The sequence below is a fragment of the Engraulis encrasicolus genome, chromosome 9 (assembly GCF_034702125.1).
Source record: "Engraulis encrasicolus isolate BLACKSEA-1 chromosome 9, IST_EnEncr_1.0, whole genome shotgun sequence".
Lineage (NCBI taxonomy): Eukaryota > Metazoa > Chordata > Actinopteri > Clupeiformes > Engraulidae > Engraulis > Engraulis encrasicolus.
The window spans coordinates 56,449,996-56,472,495 of record NC_085865.1 but is presented as its reverse complement, the minus strand read 5'-3'; the positions used below and the strand labels follow the sequence as shown (position 1 = coordinate 56,472,495).

Genomic DNA, 22,500 nt, shown 5'->3' with positions numbered 1-22,500 from the left:
GAGAAATGAGCACATCCCTAAAAACTTTGTGAACTGGAGGGTGTACCTAATCACCGGAACGGACCAAAACGGACAGGAACGAACCCTGAACTGTATTAACATTCACCATTGATAGGTCATGAAGATATTTGATAGCAAAATCACAGCCAAAGTAACATCACAGAACAAGGATGAAAACCCCATTTAACTGTTTCTTTGACATTTTAAGCAAAAAAAAGTAACGCAAAAAATACTTTTCCTTACTTTTTCAAAGTAACTTTCCCAGCACTGGAGGAGAGGGATGGGTGGAGAGGAGAGGGCAGGGAGAGGGAGGGGAAGAGATGGAGAGAAGAGAGGAGGGAAGAGATATGAAGACAGAAGGGAGGGAAGACAGAAAGGAATGCTGGGGGCGGGAGGGTTAGGGTGGTGTGTGTGTGTGTGTGTGTGTGTGTAGGGGGAGTTGTAAAATGCTCTCTGATTGATTTAGCAAACGAAGCATCACACTCCTCCTAGAGCCCCCCCATCTCTGCCATATCAGCTCTCTCTCTCTCTCTCTCTCTCACACACACACACACACACACACACACACACACACACACACACACACACACACACACACACACACACACACACACACACACACACACACACACACACACACACACACACATAAAAAGACTCATCATGCTGACATGTCCTGGGATTCTCATCTTTGTTGGAATGTGTGTGTGTGTGTGTGTGTGTGTGTGTGTGTGTGTGTGTGTGTGTGTGTGTGTGTGTGTGTGTGTGTGTGTGTGTGTGTGTGTCTATCAAAGCCAAGCACTTACCTTCACCTTTTCCCATGTGAGCAGAGCACCATCCCCTCACATTCCACTCTTGCACACACACACACACACCTCGACACACACACATACAGACACCTCGGCACACACACACACACACACACACACACACACACACACACACACACACACACACACACACACACACACACACACACACACACACACACACACACACACACACACACACACACACACACACACAGGCCAGTATGTGAGAGGACTTGCATGTTCTAGCTGAGGAGGATTTTCCACTAATTACGCACACAGATAATTACCTCTAATGTTCCAACGACACACACACACACACACACACACACACACACACACACACACACACACACACACACACACACACACACACACACACACACACACACACACACACACACACACACACACACACACTAATGTTCTGATGTTTACAATGGCACACACACCTCTACCTATGCCCCCCCAGCAGTCTGTCTCAGAACAGCAAGGTAGGGGGGTGTGTGTGTGTGTGTGTGTGTGTGTGTGTGTGTGTGTGTGTGTGTGTGTGTGTGTGTGTGTGTGCGTGTGTGTGTGCGTGTGTGTGTGTGCGTGTGTGCTGTGTGTACTGCACTGTGTAATACGTAAATACCCTCGCCTTGGAACAGCTAGATACGGTCACGGATGAAATCTTTACCTCAGCTAGGAGAGGTACAGTGTAGATATCCTCAAAGTTAGCAACTGAGGTAATGTTACCTTCTTTTAGGTATCTTCTGTTAGCCTCTCAGCCACTTGAAGCAGCATCAAGTACGTTTTTTTTTTTTAAATGAATAGAGTATTTTAAGCTTTTATTTAATGTTAAAAATATATATTTTTTAAATGGCTTAGTCACCATCCATGGAGAAGTCTGACTGTTGCTCAAATCAAAGACGATTCTGGCGTTGCTATTAGCATCTCTCAGTTATCCTGCTTCAGTTAGCTTCGTACTGTTAGCTTCACCTTTTCTTCAGTTGGTTGCTCTGTGTTAGCGACATTTAGCCGTTCTCTTTCTTTCTTTCTTTCTGTTTCTTTGTTCAGTGCACATGTGTTGCCACTTAACTTTATAGATTTGCTCCATCCAGAGCAGGCTTAGTTTCATATATCAGATTCCTCTCTCTCGTTTCTGTGTCTCCCTTTAGCCCTAGTTGTGTGTGTGTGTGTGTGTGTGTGTGTGTGTGTGTGTGTGTGTGTGTGTGTGTGTGTGTGTGTGTGTGTGTGTGTGTGTGTGTGTGTGTGTGTGTGTGTGTGTGTCTGTGTCTGTGTCTGTTTGTGTGTGTCTGTGTGTGTGTAGCTGTGCTATATGATTGCAATCCAAACTGGTTTTCCTTCCCTGAAACCTAAGTGGAGCCCTCAGCCTAATCACACACACACACACACACACACACACACACACACACACACACACACACACACACACACACACACACACACACACACACACACACACACACACACACACACACACACACACACTAACCCAAGAGGAAGACGACCCCTGACTCCTGGCCTATGACCCCATTCCAGGGCAGGAGAGTGGGGATGGGGGTGCAAGTGCCAAAGGTCACACTCTGCAGACTGGCTGTCTCTGGGCCTTTTGGGCTCTGCAAGTGTGTGTGTGTGCGTGCGTGCGTGTGTGTGTGCGTGTGTGTGTGTGTGTGTGTGTGTGTGTGTGTGTGTGTGTGTGTGTGTGTGTGTGTGTGTGTGTGTGTGTGTGTGTGTGTAAAGCTTGTTTCTAGGCCTTTTGGGCGGCTGCCATTTTCAGTCCTTCCAGCGTGCGTGTGCGTGTGTGAGCGTGTCAATGTGTGCTTGTGTCGGTCGGTCTGTCTGTTTCCAATCCCAAAGCATACAGCAGCTAGCCAGTCCATTCCTAACACAGACACAGACACAGACACAGACACAGACACAGACACAGACACGCACAAACATGCACACACACACACACACACTGGATGGACTGAAAATGGCAGCCGCCCAAAAGGCTTAGAGACAACCACCAACACACACACAGCCACCAACCACTGCCGGGCACTGCAAATCAGTTTGATCTGTAAGCAGTGTGTGTGTTTATGTGTGTGTCTGTGTGTGTGCGTGTGTGCGTGTGTGCGTGTGTGTGTGTGTGTGTGTGTGTGTGTGTGTGTGTGTGTGTGTGTGTGTGTGTGTGTGTGTGTGTGTGTGTGTGTGTGTGCGTGTGTACTTATAAAGGAATGCAGTAGCGTATATAAGCAGAAGTGAAGTCTGGTCTGTGTAGTTGATTGTTCTGACATTGGTTTATCTTTTCTTTGTGTGTGTGTGTGTGTGTGTGTGTGTGTATCAGAGCTGCGTGACTTTGAGCCAGATGACCAGCAGGAGATAGAGGTGGATGAGGGGAACACGGCGGTCATCGAATGCCACCTGCCGGAGAGCCAGCCCAAGGCTCAGGTGCGCTACAGCGTTCGGCAGGAGTGGCTCGAGGCATCCAAAGGTAACGTATATACACAATTCTAGGGGTGTGAATCAGAGCCTTCATGGCCATTCAATTTCAATTTCTTACGGCAGTGATTTGATTATTTAGATACCCAAGAATGCTCCTAGATTCACTACTACTGCATGAGCAAAATAAAAAGCATCAAAAAATTGAGTGCAATAATAAAAAAAATTGATTAATAGTGATTAATCGATTTTCTTGTGGATGAATCGATTGATTGAATTCCGGCTGTAGGATCGATGCATCGATACCATTCAATTATTATTTACACCCCTGCTTACACAATACAATACAATACAACATGTATTTATATAATGCCATATCACTACAATGACGTTGACTCAAAGTGCTTTCAAAATACACATACACATACACATACACATTCCCACATTCACACACCAGCTCTGGAGGATGCCGCACGGCGCCAATTGTCTGGGGTTCATGTGAGAAAGTGGTCACATGCACCCAAACACAGTAATAATATTCCTAAAACAGATTACGCTGGAAGCGATGGTAACATTTTCATAACATCAAGACCTAGCCTACTAGCGCAGGAAGATTGTGTATTTCTACTTATCTGCAAGGCGTTATCAAATCGGAAGGCTGCAGACAGGGTTGGGTGGGGGTTCTTAAGTGCCGACACAGCTTCAACATGAGGCTGCGCTGTCCGTTTCTCCCGTAGACAGTTGTCTTCTCTGCTATCTCTGCTTTCTTGCCTTTTTAAGCTCAGCAGGTCATACATAGTGAAGCATTAATTTTCATGTTACAAGTTAATTGATCCTTTTCAACAGTATAGAAATTCTGTTGCTAGGAATGCATTCGTGTGTGCCCACAAAATGAGCGGTGTTGCTCATTTATGACATATTCTGCCCTATTGCACTCAGTGGGGTATGTATGGTGGTTGTGAGGCACATTGGGTTGCTTTTCTGTGTATAAAATGGGCTATACAAATAAATAAAGAGTTTTGTTGCAAAATGACATGAGCGCTATTATTTTACTTTCGCATTTTATTATGACTGTTTAGACGTCTTTTCATCTATGTGCCATTCATATATTTCGAGGACATACTTTTTAAACCTATATAAAATGCATTTTGCAATGCAATGCCCAATACAAAAATGTAAATTTCCCGAAATGTTCCAAAATGAATAGATCAATTTTGCAACAAAGCTCTTCAAATATGACTTGACTTGACCTGTTGCAGTCTGTTGCACTCAATCTTACCCACTTGTACATCATGTGCTAATAGCAATATTGAGGAATGAAAATGGAGGCACAGTAGCATTGAAAATTATCCAACATGCTGGCTGTGTTATTACATGTGATATTACAAAGTTGAAACCATGTAATATCATACCACTAGTGTTGTAATTACATTTGTAAGAGTAGTTCTACTTCTACTTTATACAACTCTGGTTTTCCCTTCTCTTATTCTGCCTGTCTGTTCGTGTCTCCTCAGCCCAACTCCTGTGTCTTGGTCTAAGCCTCGCCCCTCATCCATGACCCCTCCTCCTCCCCTATGACCCCTCCCCTCCCCCTCTCTTCTCTTCTCCTCTTGTTTTGTTCTTTTTCTGCTTCACTAATTCTTCTCTTTTTCTCTCTTCTCTTCCTCTCCCGTCTCCTCTTCTTCTCCTCTGCTCTGGTCCCCTGTGCAAGTTAAAAGTCCCATCTGTCCCCCTTCATATCTCATGCATAATCCCCCACTCTTCACCTCTCCCCTGTTCCTCTACTCTACTCCTCCTATCCTTGCCTCTACTCTCCTCTCCTCTCCCTCTCTCTTCCCCCTCCTCTACCCTCTCTCCTCATCTCCTCTCCTCTCCTTTCCTCTCCCATTCTCCTCCACTCTACCCCTCCTCTCCTTTCCTCTACTCTCCTCTCTCTTCCCCTCTCTTCTCCTCTCTTCTCCTCTCCTCCTCTCCTCCTCCTCTCCCCCTTCCTCTCCTCTCCTGCCTCCTCTCCTCTCCCCCTCTCCCCCTCTCTTCTCCTCTCCTGTGTTCCTCCCTACTACATATTTCTCCTCTCCTCATCAGTCGTATCACTCCATCGTAACTCTCCTGATAAGCTTCTTATCTGGGGAATGTTGAAACTGGGAATACTCGTGTTTATTTTCCTCCCTAATTTATTTTCTGTCCTTTTTTCTCTCAGTCTTTTTTCTCCCCTTCCTCATGCCCCCCCCCACCCCCCCAACACACACACACACACACACACACACACACACACACACACACACACACACACACACACACACACACACACACACACACACACACACACACACACACACACACTCCTGTGTGAGTGCTGCTGGTATGCTGGCGGCTGGCAGCTGTTTCTTGTCTGTAGTCGAGTGTTGTTCTTCTTCTCTTGAGTGCCTCCATTGATCTATGCATTTGTTTCTTGCTCAGGGTCGAGGTTCCCCTCTAGTGGTGGGCTCGGGTCTTGCCGCTGCTCTGTGCTGCTTTCATAGGCTACATTGAGTTTGTTGAGAAAAGTTTTTACAAATCTAAAGCTTAAAGCATAAACAACACCAGCACATGATATTACATAATTCATAACATAAGACCTAACAAGTTACAGAAAAACCTAACAAGAACCCAACACAAACTTGATCCAACCAGCGCATTGTCAGCTGATTGTTATAGTACACAAGCCTACTGGTTACTGAAATAAGTTACCTGTGTTGGAAGGAAACTGTGTCTCCTTTTTTACTTTTACTTTTACTTTTACTTTTGATCTCTGGCTGTCAGTGAAGTCACCTGTCAGAAGGAAGACATGGCATAGTTTTTACTTACTTTTTTACTCTCTACTTAGTACTTTTAGTTCTTTTAAAGCACTCTACTCCTAAGAGCGAGCAGCCTTCACTGTCTTCACGGGCACCTCCTCTCTAACGGTCTCTAGCGCTGAGATGGAAAGTGCTGCTGGTGTGGTGAAGGGTCCTTGTGAGCGTGCTCATTAAGGGGGTCATGGAGTGTTACTTGTGAGCATGCTCATTAGCGCCTGCAGATGTGGATGTGATGAGTGAAATCCGGATGCTTGTTGTTGCATCACTGAAGCAGAACCTCAGTGGCAGCTCAGGAGCACACACCCCAGCCAGCATTCTGATTCTGGAACATGCACACACCCCAGCCAGCATACTGATTCTGAAACACCCACGCGCCATATCCAGCATTCTGATTCTGGAACACGCATGCACCCCAGCCAGCATTATGATTCTGGAACACGCACGCCAGCCAGCATTCTGATTTTGGGACACGCATGCACCCCAGCCAGCATTATGATTCTGGAACACGCACGCCAGCCAGCATTCTGATTTTGGGACACGCATGCACATCAGCCAGCATTCTGATTCTGGAACACACACGCCAGCCAGCGTTCTGATTCTGGAACACACACGCCAGCCAGCTTTCTGATTCTGGAACACGCACGCCAGTGTTCTGATTCTGGAACATGCACGCCAGCATTCTGTTTCTGGAATTTTCCACCCTTTGGCTGCGGAGCTGAACAGCTGTAGGAGTTACAGTGTGTTATTATCAGCCTGCTCTGTGTGTGTGTGTGTATGTGTGTGTGTCATTAATACCTGCAGCCAGGGAAACCAACAGAGTGGGGGACAGAGGGGTCAGTTGTCCCGGGCCCAGGAAGAGAAGGGGCCCAGAATTGGGTCCTCATTATTGCCATCATCATCATCATATGTACTGAGTCGGGGGGCCTTTGAGATGATTGTCTTGGGCCCTGCCAAAGCTGCCAGTGACCCTGCCCTGCCTGCAGCTCTCTACCTCCAGAAAAAAAAACACTTCAAACCCGCCGTGTAACCAGGGCTGCTCCTAAACAAAAACAGGCTGTATCGTAATTGGACTCAGCAGAGCTGTGTGTGTGTGTGTGTGTGTGTGTGTGTGTGTGTGTGTGTGTGTGTGTGTGTGTGTGTGTGTGTGTGTGTCCGTTTGTACTTGTGTAATTTATAAAAACACAATCTAAAGCCACGGTGTAACTAAGGAGGGTTCGAAACAAAAACACTTCGTAGACTTATTGTTGGCCTCACCGGTGCTCCTGTGTGTGTGTATGTGTGCATGTGTGTGTGTGCGTGGGTGTGTGTTTCCTCCGTAGGTAACTACCTGATCATGCCGTCGGGTAACCTGCAGATCGCCAACGCGACGCAGCAGGACGAGGGAGCGTACACTTGTGCAGCATATAATCCCATCACGATGGAGACCAAGACGTCCACCTCCGCCGACCGCCTACGCATACGCCGTGAGTCCAACACACACACTCACACACACACACTGTCCGCCGACCGCCTACGCGGACGCCGTGAGTCCAGCACACACACTCACACACACACACTACCGCACACACTGTGTTCGCATACGCTCGAGTCTCACACACACAGACGCACACTCTCTCTCTCACACACACACACACACACACACACACACACACACACAAACACACACACACACAAACACACACGTACAGATGAGGAGGGGACAATGCCCCCTTAGGAGACCAAACTTGAGCACACTCCTTTGCATTGATTTGGCAGAGTTTGACTTCTCTTTCTCTACTAGACGATTTTCTCATCATGGGTTAACACTGAAGTAACGTGCACACCTGTAATTAAACTCCATTTCCCATCATCCTCTGCTCTAGGCTCCACCTCCGAGGCGGCACGCATCATCTACCCTCCTGACTCGCGGGCCATCATGGTGACCAAGGGCCAGCGGCTGGTGTTGGAGTGTGTCGCCAGCGGCATGCCCACGCCACAGGTCACATGGGCCAAGGACGGCCAGCCTCTCCCTTTACGGCAGCACAACCACACCCGCCTGTTGCTTAGCAACCTGCTGATAGACGCAGCGGCTGAGAGCGACTCGGGGACATATACGTGCCACGCCTCCAATGGACTAGGCCCCGCCTCCAACCGGCTCAGCACCGCCGCCACCGTGCAGTACGACGTACAGGTCTTCGGTGAGTATGGTGGCCCACGAGACCCATTTTCAAGTTCAAGTTTATTACAGTATACAAAGTGAAGAGTTTCATTGCAAAAGGATGTAAACGCCATTTTTTGACTTTGAATGACTGTTCAAATGTCATCTATGTGTGAATTCTTGCCATTCAAATGTTTTGAGACCATACTTTTTTACACCTATTTAAAAAGCATTTTGTAATTATATGCAATGCCCAATACAAAATTGTCAATTTCTCAAAATGCGTATCAGTTATTTTGCAAAGAAGCTCTTCAAAAACAGAATGCACTTGGGTGTGCTCACAAATCCAAGCAATGCAATCAGGGGGACATGGCAAAAGCCAAGGGGGGCACATAAATAACAATGGCAAAATTCAAATGGCAAAAACATTGAAAAGTGCATTGGTTGCATAGAGGACAGCTGAAGTAATATTTTGCAAAATAACTAAGGGAGGTAGGTAGGATAGGCAGTGGAGTAACTGTAAAGTGCTAGCACATATTCCAGTGATGAATAGCTTGTGGGTAGGTACTGTCCCTAAAACGTGGTTTGGCATGGGATATTGCGGTACCTTCTCCCTGATGGTAGGAGTGAGAATAGATGGTGTGCTGGATGTGTAGGGTCAGAGGTGTGTTGGATTTCCTGGAAATTCTGGTGTTGTTGGTGTTTAGTTTTTAATGTTTTAGTGTTTTCTATTGTGAACTACGGGAGCCCATGCTCATGTGAACGTTTTAATTTTAATGCTACGGGTTGCTTTTTTTCATGTTATCACGTCATTTTAATGTTTAAATGTAAGACATGCATGTGCCAAAACTGACTTTACAGCTCTTGGGGTTCAAGGCAAGGGCCAGTGTCAGGGTCAATTTTGCATTTTCGTTACGTTACACAGAGGTGTGACCAAGTCACTAATGTGCAAGTCACAAGTAAGTCTCGAGTCTTTCCACTCAAGTCCGAGTCAAGTACCAAGTCCAAGTCGTACCCCAGCCAAGTCAAGTCCAAGTCCAAGTCTCATTTTTTTTCAAGTCCTTAACAAGTCACAAAGGGATTTTCTATTTGCAATCACAATTTCGATCATACATTCATTAGTATAATAATGAGACCTGAGTTAAATGATGACAATTACTAAAACAGTTGCTGAGAAATCAGTCTAAACCAAACTACTGCTTGTGCTGTGTATGTAAAATGACATTTAATTTCATATTTTTTTTCACATAAAAATACATTTCATGTGAATTTGTACTTAAACAAAGGAGCAACCATATGCCAAATATTTACTGTCCAGTGGGCAAATAGTCCTGTTTGCAAGAATGTGTGCGTATGTGTGTGTGTCCGTTCCATCATCTGATGGCATAAACCTATTCCACTACTCCACCCTGGTCTTTGTGGTGGGCCGGTCATATCTAGTCAAGGTTGTAAGTTATACAGACTCCAGCATAACGCTAAGTACAGGACTATGGTTAACTTTTTCACTAGGAGCACAGGCAGGGCCGCTGACAGCTTTGGCTGGAAGGTTTTGTCAAGACATTAGGGGGGCATATTACACTTCCGACCTGAAAACGCGGATTCACACTTTCAGCGTACTATGTTTGAATTTACCCACAAAGGCCAAGGGTGAAAGTAGTAGCCTATTCATGTCTTACAGGTGCTACCCCCCCCTCTCTTTACTGTAGTGTAACACTCGACTAATGTAAACATTTTGGTTTGGCTTTAAAAGACGCCATTTTCCCTAAGGTACCATATTAAGCTCACCATTCTCATCAAGATATGACATACAGCAGGGGTAATCAATTTCTTTTTTTTTTTAATTGAGCCCAGTGTGTGTGTGCGTGTGTGTGTGTGTGCGTGCGTGCGTGTGTGTGTGTGTGTGTGTGTGTGTGCGTATGGGGGGTGGGGCTACACATGTGAGACAGGATGATGAGTTAACAGCACAGCTCAGCAGGCAGCCCTGTCTCAGCTGGTCCATGATGTTCACTTCATCCCATTATCTGTGAACCAAAAGCTGAGCATTGACAGTGTCATAACTGTGAACCCACCAATGAACACATGCATGGTGCAGCACTAGGCTATTCTGCTGTAGGCTACGTGCCAACAGTATTTAGCCACTTGTCCATATGGGCTAAGAAATGAGGACAAAGTAGGCCTGGGCAAAAAATCGATGTGATTTTAAAATCGAGTTTGAACGTCAAATCGATTTGTTTTTTTGAGAAATCGCGTTATACGATTTTTTTATTTTTATTTTTTTTTATCATCTGTCAGTTTATGTATCCAAGCGCACAGCGCATTGCATTACGTTCGCCACTTGGCGAAGACGTAGGTCTAGCCTACCTAGTGCATTCTCTGTGTCTCCTCCCCCATTACATGCACAAACAAACGTGGTGAGTGAAATGGTTTGACAGAAATATAGTGAAACGGGTGAGGAATACGGGCTCCTGTTCAAAAAAGGAGACACTACCTCCTATCGTTTTGCCAATGATGAATTAAACAACCTACCACTTTGTAAATTGTGAATGACAGTGTTGTCATAAGCTGTACGTCGTAGCAGCCGGACTACAGGCATGTTTCACTAGGTGCGATCGAGATGTGTCAACGCATGAATGCGCATTTAGACAGCAATGCACCCTGGATGGAAAATGCTGCATGACGGTTAGATTTCCTGTCAAACTTCGAAATTTCGTCGACGTTGCGTTGACGAGGTGACATGTCACATGGTGTAAAACTATCGCGGGATGAATGCGGCTGCAGTCAGATCTTGCAACCTCTGCAGTTGCTTATCCCCTTCGACGCTCGTCGGCGCTCGTCGGCGGACTGCCTCCGAGGTCACGCGCCCATGAACTGGTTGGTCAACAACTCACTCACGTGTGTATATGGGTCTTGTCTCACACCTCTACACAAGTTTGCGCAGGTCCCCACTTCAGCTCCTCCTCACTGCCTGTCCCCCCACTCCTCACACGTGGTGTGTTAGTAGAGCAAACCGGTGCGAGCTCATCGTCTCGTTCATATTTGTGGCTGACTTTAAATGCGCTGTATTTAATAACACCCACATCGTGACAACAAGTTCTCGCTGACGTCCGTTGCGCAACGTCGACGCTCGCAATGAAGTCGTATGGGCTTAATATTTGAAACGAAAACATCTCGTGGAGAAAATGCTAAACAAACTACTCTACCCTTACCACAAGAGTGGCGCAGGGTGGAAAGCAATCACGGATGCAATTAGGCTAGAACTACCTACTACGATATGCTTCCAATTTATTGAGAGAAGAGAGGTTTTCAACACATGCTTAAAGTTTTGGATGCGCTGCTTCCTCGCCTATATTATCTCAACCAACTAGGGATGCAAATTATTGATTAATTCATTAATCATTAGTTGATTGCCTTATCGATCGACTTACAATTAATTGATAAGCGCAGTTTTCCCCCCAAAATCTCAATGTTTCTCGAAAAAGAAATTACTAAATCTAAAAATTGAAATTAAAAATTGAGAAAAAATACTACATTTAAATTCATTCTATTTCAATTCTTTAATCTAAAGGTGATTTAATATTCCCACTATTCACACCCCTCTTCACACACACTCTTCACATAGCCATTTCACCTGGGTCTCTTGTCAGTTGAATTTGTGATTAATTGCGATTAATGTTTTTTAATCGATTAATGCATTGATCGATTAAAGTCGATTAATCGATTAATCGTTTGCATCCCTACATCCAACATATGTGAGTTGAAAGGAATCTCTCTCCCTCCCTCTCTCGCTAGCTCTCTCTCTCTCTCTCTCTCACACACACACACACCCAAGCAACCGGAGCACTCTGTCTCTCGCGCGCTCTCTCTCCCCCTCTCTCTAAAGCCCCACGGGACTAGTTAGGAGACTTGTGGTAAAGTAACCGCGTCTGAACGCGCCATGTCAGTAAAGATAGCGGCGATATCGGTAAACTTCGCCGAGAGTTTTACCACCTGTTGCAGTCTGGAGAAATTACCGGCAGTAAAACTGGTTCTAATCCTGTGCGAATGCGCTGATGTCTGATTAAATGCATGAAACGCGATATCTAATCTACTGAGGCTTGCAAACGTTACCGTCTTGAAGTAAGCATTGTTTTAGGGCGTTGCTCCAAAATGTTTTCGCTGTGTTAACGCAGCAGTGTTCAGATGCATCGACATGTATTCAGACGCATTACTATGGGCTCTGATGGGAAACCAGCTGGCAATTGCTAAATTTGTTCATCTGGGACAAGAGCCTCCATACATCTGTACTATAATGCATCATTAATATAGCCTATTGTGGGGATGGATGGCACGTGACGACAAATCTCAACAGTGCCTGAGTGTTTACCCCTCACATGTTTTGTTCTTTCTCTGAGATGTTTCAATGTAATCCCAATTGGTAATTTCTATTACCAATGTCCTGAGATAAATTACATCAGGCTATTTTGGCCTGGAGTTCCCAAACTTTACTATGAGCCCTCCACATACAGGTAGATACAGCCAAGCCCCCCCTGACATGGGACGTGCCACACTTTTTTTCTGTGCACCCAGTCTCACACCTTGATAAAGTTTTTGTAGACCATTCAGGTACTACAGAAAGCACAATAAATAAATATTGTAAAGAAAAAAAATATTCCTTTGGGATTTAAGCCTATTTTTGGTTTATTTTGGCTACTTAGGTCATTCAATTCATTTTGCTATATTTTCCCTGCCAATCTGCCACAGCCCCCCTGGCATCCTCTCACGCCCCCCCAGGCGTCCCCAGGCCCCACTTTGAAAACCTCTGCTATAGGCTACCCCATGTCCATATAAACTGGTCCAGTCCGAGTAGGCTTCACTCACACACACCAGAGGCATCGCCACACAAACAGAGCCTACTTCTCAATCTCTCTGTCAATCTCTCTGTCAATCTCTCTGTCTCTCTCTCTCTCTGTCTCTCTCTCTCACACACACACACCACGTTGGGGCCTAGAGAGCTCAACAAGTTTTGTTTTGTTTTTTTTTTTGGGGAGGGGGGGGGGGGGGGGGGGGGGGGGATTGAATCGAATCGTGAATCGTGAATCGAGTTTGGCAATGAAAAAATCTTGATTTTTTTTTCAGGGTGAATCGCCCAGCCCTAGGACAAAGTAGGCCTAGTTAGTTGGATTAAATTCCTGGTAAAGTAATGATGAATTTCCTGAATTCCCCCCTGGGCACCAATAAAGTTACTCTACTACTCTACTCTACTCTATTCAGTGGCGGACTTAGCCATTTGGGGGCCTAAGGCGAAGTTAGCTAGGGGGCCCATCGGCCCACCAGCCCACCGGCCCACCCAAGTGTGTACCCCCCCCTTGAAAAATAATAGGCCTAATAATAGCCTAATAGGCTTGCTAAGAGATGCTTAGCTCACAGCATCTTCTGTATCACAGATACACAATTCAAAAACTAAGCTCTCTACAACAGTCAGAAGACCTCTTGAACATAATGTGCTTGGGCCAAGTTTTGCTTTAGACATTTAGACAGTATTCAATGATGACATATTCAACATTGCAATCTTCACATGCACATCAATCAATTACACATGGGCATCAAAGCCTTCTCTCTCTCTCGCTCTCTCTCTCTCTCTCTCTCTCTCTCTCTCTCTCTCTCTCTCTCTCTCTCTCTCTCTCTCTCTCTCTCTCTCTACCCAGACCATTGCAGTGGCAAACACATATTAAAGTTCAACGACACTGTGAGAAGGTGAAGTTTCCCTCCTCCTTCTCACTGGCTAAGTTAGCCTATTTTTAAAACTCACTAACGGTGTATTTATGAACATTTGTGTTTACTGAACTGTCGGGACTTTGGCGAGCGAAAATACACGCGCACACACTCGTACACGAGCACACTGGCACACCTGCGCTCGCAATGAAACACTTTCTCCGAACATTGTCATGGCCATGGGCGGAGGCGCGCACCGTCAATGGCAGGATTCCATCAGTGACTTTTGGGAGGGGAAATGTGTGGGGATTTTGTCATGTTTATTATTTGTGACGATTATGAATGTGTACTTGGGCAATCTGCGTTCTATGTGGTTATGTTTTGAGTATTGTGTTTAAACTGGCTGTTTTTGTTTGGCGATGGTCGGAAGGAATTGTGAGACCAATCGCGTAGGCTATTCTAGTCATGCAGCGTTGAGTGAGTAATTGAATTAGTGAATAATTGGCTGGCCCTAGGAAATGGGTGTATTTAAGCCGTAGTCAAATCGTTGATGTGAGCGATTTTGATTGAGAAGCACCTGGTAACCAGTAGGAGGTGGCTTCGCGTAAAACTGCTGCATATCGGTGTAAGCAGAGCGTTGTGCTGTTAGACTTTGATGCTGCAGAAGTGATTTTGAAGACTGTCGTATTTTGTTTGCCAGAAGTGTCCTGTCCATGTGTTTTGATGCCCACGTGCACATTTATTTTCTAATGTCTGGTGAAAATGTAAATAAAAAGGCCTAAAATATATTTGCTACTTCCAGCTTCGTGCCTCATCATCTTCACTCCGCTTGTTACCAACACATCCTTGACAGAAAGGTAGCAGTCGCTCCCTCACAGACACACATAAAAATAGACAGTAAGATTGCAGTGTATCATTTTGCCCAAATGCCACCACCGCCACACCACCAACTGCGTGTGCACATGACGTATTGGACGGCGAGCAGCAAGCATCTCAAACTGAATTGGCTACAAAACAAAAACACCACGGCGGGTGAATTCCAAACCAACCAACTGAGGCATAGTAGTAGCAATAGTTCCAATTGCCAATTTGCCATCACACACACAAGCGCGCGCGCACACACACACACACAATCAATGTGACTTACTATGAGTAGAGTTGCGCTGTCTTTTGTCAATCACGTCGGCGTTTCTCCAGGCTGAACTTCCACATCACCTCCTGTTAGCATCCAGAAACTAGCCAGCAATATCGCCACGTAACGCAGTTCATTATTAAAAACTCCAGCATATCTACTGGAGCTATGGCTGACATGTCAGCTAATTCTGCGATGTTCTAAATCTCGCCACATCGCATCAAGTTACAGAATGTTCCTTGAAAGCTGCATGCTTGTTTAAACCTTTCCAAATTTCGACAGCATGTTTCTGAAATCATTTCAGAGAGATTGAGAAGGTTGTCTGATGATACAGTAACCGATGCACCGTGCAAGCGCTTAAAGGCTGCGTCCTTTTCAATGGAATAACTTACTCGAGCCAATTCCAGTTCACATCTAGAGGAAAAGCAACGCCTTTTTGAAACAAAATATCTAACGAGGTATTTCATTCAACAAAACTTGGGGACCGGGTTATCAGTGCCGCGGCCATTCACAGATCCATCAGTGGGGATAGCCACAGTAGTTGACCTGCTAGTGCTACAGTGTAGGGCACGTTTCCTTGTCGCTGTCCGATCCACGGAGATAGTCCAGGCTTCTAACATGTCATGTCGTGGGTTATCCAAAGTTACCGATGTTGGAGTTTTAAAACATTTACGCACAGTGTTATCCATATTCAGGAAAGCACAAAACTCGCATGTCTGTTCACCACCTAGAAATGTCAGTCACCTCGCTTGAGTCGCTTCCGTCTTCAGCGCGTTCGCGGAGGGACCCGCTGCGCATATATGGGCAGCAATGCGCACTCACAGTGCGTTCCGAATGCGCCGTAATTACGCATTGTGCGCATTTGAGCTGTGCAGATATGCGCAGGCATGTTGTGAGGGAACGTAGCGAATGTTTTGGAACTCGTCTCGCGCACATGGCATGCATGGATGGAATATTCCATTTTAACACGAAAGAGAGGGGTGTGCACGGGATCTGTATTTGTTTGTAATGTATTGTGTTGCTCTTATTTCCAATTTAAACATACAAAATTCATTATTTATGAAAATTACCATTTATTTGTGAATTACTGTCCAAAGGGGCCCCAATTACTATGTGAAATGTTCCGCTCCCAGTCAGATGGGGCCCCTAAATTTGGGGGGCTAAGGCGGGGCCTAAGGCGGTTGCCTAGCAACGCCTCTATGCAAGAACCGCGCCTGAGTCTACTCTACTATAGTTGAAGCTGATATCGGCATTGTCGCTTTCCCCCATCACCAACCATTTTTACTGCGTCACAGTCCAAGTTAACTAGAACTCTGTTTGCACAGTCATTAATCCACGTCTTGTTAATTATATTAGGCTACTAGACTATTCGCCAGCACGCTGTCAAATAAACATGGCGTTAGCGTTGCAGAATGTCAGTTATGGCAACGAGGCAACCTTGTTCTGCGCTTCTACAGTGTGGGAAGAAGGAAGGTGTGTAATGCCCTATCCAACATTTCGCTCTCATTTTTCCCGAACGAATATGCGCCTCGCGCCATGCTCTTGTCTCCGTGTTCTCCCCAATCGCCCTCTCCTCCCCCACAAAGGCACTTGTATGCTCTTCATGCCTCTTCAAAAAGATTAAGTTCACTGTCCTGGTCATAGATTGTAGCCAAACAAAGTTCTGCTTCTATGTTTCCTAATTTTTGTTAATTTGGAAAACAGGGTTACATCCCAGTTCTCCAGTGCTGGCGTCGTGTAGCTCTAACGTGTCATTTCCAAGCAGCGGTAATTGCNACTCCACACACTCCCCCAAAATACCAAACAAAGCATGTAGTTCGAACTGTGAGAAACATAAGATAAAGCGGTGTCGACACCACGACAAGGTTCGCGCGCGCAAGGATTGGGCTGGGAGCAGCACGCGAGAGAGAACATGCTTTTTATCCACGGGAGCCGACCCATGCCCATGTCTTGCGCTGCTCAGCAGTAGCTTGCAACCTCTACCTCGCATTACATTTAAATTTCACGACAGGCTGCATTAAAGATTGCGTTTGAACTGATGTGGCTGACATGATAGTGTGTCAATGCTGAGTTTTAAAACTTTCAAGGAACATGTATGGCATTATCTTACCATTTGACACATGGGACACTGCTACTCTGGTTTCAGCTGGCTGAGGCGGTATTCCAGGAATCAAAGATAGCCCTGATGTCCTTAGAAATGTTTCGATTCAAGTCATCGAACAACAAGCAGTGAGGTTCGGGGCGCATAGCTTGTTTATAGCCCTCAAGCGCAAGCTTCGCGGGAAGCATTGTTGCTTGCGCTTAGTTTCTTCAAAGTTTTTCCAATAGCCATGAAGTACTCCTCATCTCGCGCCTTGACCAATTATTTGACAATTTTGGTCGTTTGTCTTGTCTCTTTGCAAGACTGTCATGAATAGGCTATAGGCTAAATTATTTCCCTTTCCATTCCCCCAGCATCTAAAGTAGGCAACCGGTGGAGCTCTTTTGATGGATGCAAGACCAAGTGTTCTCTGCTCGTCTATTTTCGATTGCATGCTGGAAGACTAAGACATGTATAAACGTGTCTTTTTGTATTGATTCTAATACTCAACCGATGGTGGCTGGTCAATGCAAATAATGTTACCGAGAGGTTACTCTTTCTAGACTGAGAAGCGCGAGCTTAACATGCATTTTCAGCGCGTGGAGTTGTGGTCGTGAAATAGCCCTGGGATATCAAGCCATAGCCTACGGACACATCCTGGGTTGGGGGAAACTTAAAAGCAGGCCATATTCGTAACGTTTACCTCGCCACATATCCATCATAACGTGGTTTTGTCCGCGATGGTGGAAATTATTCGCAAGGCTGCACTTCACTTTGAAATGACTGACTCGCAAGCATAGTGTGTGGGAGCGGACATAGCCTACTGTAACAGCCTTTGGGGCTGAAGGCAAGCGCATTCATAAAGGACAGGGAAAGCAAAATGGATAGGCGTACTCTTTTATAAAACAACAATATATTAAGTCCTGTGGTTCGGTTATGTCAGCAGTGTGTGTTTTTTTTATTATTTCAACTGCTTAAATAGCCTATGTTCAACAATCAATGTCCATCACCATTTAGCTAAATATTTAGACAGCTTGGTTCTCACTGAATTTCTGTCGTAAGCGAGGGGCGAGAGAGAGAGCTTCACGTCTGTAGCCTACAGACGCGTGTTGCACATCACGCCCCACCACACACACTTCCTACAACACTGATAGAAAATAGCCTATTTGTTGATCACACTGCAAACTTCCATAGTCTACCCTATTAAGAATGCAAAAGGAGTTGGGGCAGAGAGGGAGATAAATTAACTTCCGCGATGGTTTAAAATGTAGGCTGTGTTTGTTCTGGAGACTCGCAAATGGTGTTTCACTGTTGCCGCTGGTCGCCGCGTCCAGGCCAGCCGCGTCCGGCCGCATCTGGCCGCCGCCAATGGCATAGCACCGCTTAGGACAATGACGTGATTCAAACAAAGAATGTGGGCGGGCTGTTGCATTCTGAAAACAAGGGTTGGACTTGGACTTATTTTTTAGACCCAACATGGCAAGTCACGCCAAGTCATTGAAAGTTACAACTGTCAAGTCCAAGTCGAGTCCCGAGTCAAAGGCGTGCAAGTCGAGTCGAGTCGCAAGTCCTTTCTGATCTTGAAATTTCAAGTCGCAAGTCTTCACACCGTTGACTCGAGTCAGACTCGAGTCCAAGTCACTGGACTCGAGTCCACATATCTGACGTTACAGTTAGCAAAGCAACTTGTGAACGAGGACATGACAACCCAACAAGTAGAGGAATGAAGAGGAATGCTCTTCATGTAGAGGAATGGTCTTTGGTTAGCTACGGGAGCCTGCAAGACTCATTTTAATGTTTCCTACTGAGTCTGTGAGATATGCGCCAACGCGACTTTGCAGGTGTTTGTAGACAAGGCACGGGTCAGTGTTGGGTTTTGATCACATTACTGAGGGATCCATTCACTTAACCTAACATTACATGACACAAAGCAGGTGGTCCTATTCAAAGCAACTTGTGAAAGAGGATATAACAGAGCTACACACATGTGAAGGAATGAAAAGGCAAACACAAAAAGAAACAAAAGAGAAGAGAAGCTTCTAGAATTCAGAACCTGAGGTTCTGGAAGACGGCACCAGCCGCCCGACGAGGAGCCAGTTTCGGAATATTTCAGGTCCAGTTTGGGAATACTTGAGCTCCAAGTTTGGGAATAGTTGAGAGTGTTTCTCACGACACATGAAAGCATCCGCGTCGGAGCGTCTGTTTACAAGTCACATGGGCCTCTGTAGTCGCCACAGAGACGACGAAACCACAGGGTTACGCAAGACGGCGCTCGTCCCGTGACAGAGTCTGGCATCGACGCAAAACACGCTTGTAGCCTCTGCGCAGATGAGGCTACCTGCCTTAAATAACAGACTTATTCATTACAATTCTGGTGATAGTAATGCTATAACATAAGGTCTTCACAAAAGGGTTAAACCCACATTTGGCCAGAATATTTTGAAAGGCATGAGTAGAGTACTGCTGTAGTCAGCTACACTGTAGTCTGGTGAGCTTTTTAGCCTGGCGTCGCGTCGCCATCCCGCTATAGACGAGCCAGCTAATGACGTAGCTTACAGGATCAGCTTACAGGAACATCAAGAGCTGGGACTAGCTGATCTTACAGACACTGGGTTTACAGTCTGTGTGTGTGTGTGTGTGTGTGTGTGTGTGTGTGTGTGTGTGTGTGTGTGTGTGTGTGTGTGTGTGTGTGTGTGTGTGTGTGTGTGTGTGTGTGTGTGTGTGTGTGTGTGTGTTTGTTTGTTTTTGTGTGTGTGTTTGTGTGTTAGGGGGGGGGTTGTAGTTTGTCAAATCTGAATTGCAAAATAAGGTATGAGAGGAAAAGAACAAGTGTGAGACAGTGTGTGTTTTGGTTGAGTGTAAGAAATGTGAATGTGTAAATAGAGCTCTGTATGAGTCTAGTAAACTCTGTTTGTGCAGGTGGGACTGAGCTATTGAGAGCAGGGTATAAGAGGGACGTTTGTGCGTGTGTGTGTGTGTGTTTTGCATGTACATGTGCATTTGTGTGTGTGTGTGTGTGTGTGTGTGTGTGTGTGTGTGTGTGTGTGTGTGTGTGTGTGTGTGTGTGTGTGTGTGTGTGTGTGTGTGTGTGTTTAACGGCAGTGTGCGGCCCCCTGATTGCTGCAGTTGTGTGTGTGTGTGTGTGTGTGTGTGTGTGTGTGTGTGTGTGTGTGTGTGTGTGTGTGTGTGTGTGTGTGTGTGTGTGTGTGCGGCCCCCTGATTGCTTGGTTGTTTTTGTGGGCGCGTCTCCCGGCAGCTCAGGCTAATTAGACCCAGACGGCCTCACTACTCTTAATGACACACACGCACACACACACATACACACACACACACACACACACACACACACACACACACACACACACACACACACACACACACACACAGACACACGCTACATATTTTAATATACACACACGCACACACACTCTCATGCACATTCACACACTCTCTCACATACACATGCACATACAGACACACACAGTATACACACACTCCTCTTCACTGGCTGGTCTCCCTTGTGTGTCTGATTCAGGGGCAGCCAACCATCAAGTACTGTGGCCCCAACACACACACACACACACACACACACACACACACACACACACACACACACACACACACACAGAAACGCAAACAAAAACGACATCAGGCACTTTAGCACCAATAAAGCTCTCTGTCTCTGCTTGTCTCTCTCTCTCTCTCTCTCTCTCTCTCTCTCTCTCTCTCTCTCTCTCTCACACACACACACACACACACACACACACACACACACACACACACACACACACACACACACACACACACACACGCACACGCACACACACGCACACCCACGCACACACATAGTCCAAAGTAAATGTAGAAATAAAATAGCAAAACCTGCCATAGTTTCCTTCCAACACGAGTATCCCAATCGAATCTCACGCACATCCAGAGACTGGTCTTAGCTGCAGGTTCAAAAAAGTTAATCCATACATAGTGAAGAAAACTGCACACTGATGAGCTCCCATGTAAGCCATTTTATTTTGTGACGTTTCGGGCCACCCTGGCCCTTCCTCAGACTAAACCTTTTTTTTTTTCCAGTAACAACAATGTCTGGCCTCCTCATTAAATACAATGTAGTAAATGGTGTAAATGCTATGGTATATCATGTGCTAGTGTTGTACTTACACCATAAGTGTACTTCTGCTTTTACTTTGGTCACCTCTGGTGACGTGTCTATTAACACGCAGCCATCACACTACACACGCACTCAGCGCCATGATGTGTATTATGTAAAACACGTATTAGCACACACACTCTTGAACACAAGCTCTCCACTGGCATGCGCATAACACACACACACACACACACACACACACACACACACACACACACACACACACACACACACACACACACACACACACACACACACACACACACACACACACACACACACACACACACACAACTGACACTGTTCCCACTCCAGGGACAGATGTGTGTACACACACAGTCATTAGGGAGACACACAAAAATAAACAAAGCTACACACACACACACACACACACACACACACACACACACACACACACACACACACACACACACACACACACACACACACACACAGCTGCATGTATCTTTTGATTGCTCCTCTTGTGTGTATGTCGGTAGCTGAAAAGTGTTGAGTAGATCAGGCTTTCATGCTACAGTATATGACAATGCAGACGTCTTTAATATGCTTCTGTTTTCTCCCCCCCTATTTCTCTCTCCTCTCCTCCCCTCTCTTCTCCTCTCTCCTGATCTCCTCTTCACTGCTTTCCCCCCTCTCTCCTCATCTCCTCTCCAATCTCTGTCTCTCTTGCAATCTTTTGTATCTTTCTTTCTTGCTCTTCTACCTTTTTCCTCTCTCCTTCCGTACTCTCATTTACTGTCTCTCTCTCTTTCACTCTCTCCCACTCTCTGTTTCTGTCTCTCTGTCTCTCTGTCTCTCTCTCTCTCTCTCTCTCTCTCTCTCTCTCTCTCTCTCTCTCTCTCTCTCTCTCTCTCTCTCTCTCTCTCTCTCTCTCTCAAATTCAAAGCATTGCATACAAATAACAAGACAACAAAATGACGAATACAAAATAACATGTCTCTCTATCTCTCTCCACCTCCACCCTCCTCCTCCAGAGCCTCCCCAGGTGCGTGTGGACCTCCAGACAGGTGGTGGTGGTGGTGGTGGTGAGGTTTTGTGGGGCTCCTCTGTGCGCCTGGTGTGCCAGGTGAGGGCGGGCAAGCCCCCTCCGAGCGTCATGTGGCTCCACAACGCTGTGCCCCTGCCCCCTTCCTCCCCGCGCCACCGCCTCTCCCAGCGATCCCTGCGCCTCCTCGCCGTGGGGCCCCAGGACGACGGCGTC

At 46.0% G+C, this 22,500-nt stretch overlaps 1 protein-coding gene across 2 annotated transcripts in view; it reads left to right on the top strand.

Annotated features, from left to right (window-relative positions):
- boc (BOC cell adhesion associated, oncogene regulated) overlaps window positions 1-22,500 on the top strand; it is a 93,608-nt gene that overhangs the window by 48,496 nt on the left and 22,612 nt on the right. For both annotated transcript variants that reach the window (XM_063207487.1, XM_063207486.1), the window contains exons 4-7: window positions 3,145-3,291; window positions 7,396-7,539; window positions 7,939-8,253; window positions 22,274-22,500. The exon at window positions 22,274-22,500 is cut by the window's right edge and continues 70 nt beyond it. In XM_063207487.1, coding sequence (XP_063063557.1) covers window positions 3,145-3,291; window positions 7,396-7,539; window positions 7,939-8,253; window positions 22,274-22,500 — 833 coding nt within the window. The remainder of the gene's footprint in view (window positions 1-3,144; window positions 3,292-7,395; window positions 7,540-7,938; window positions 8,254-22,273) is intronic.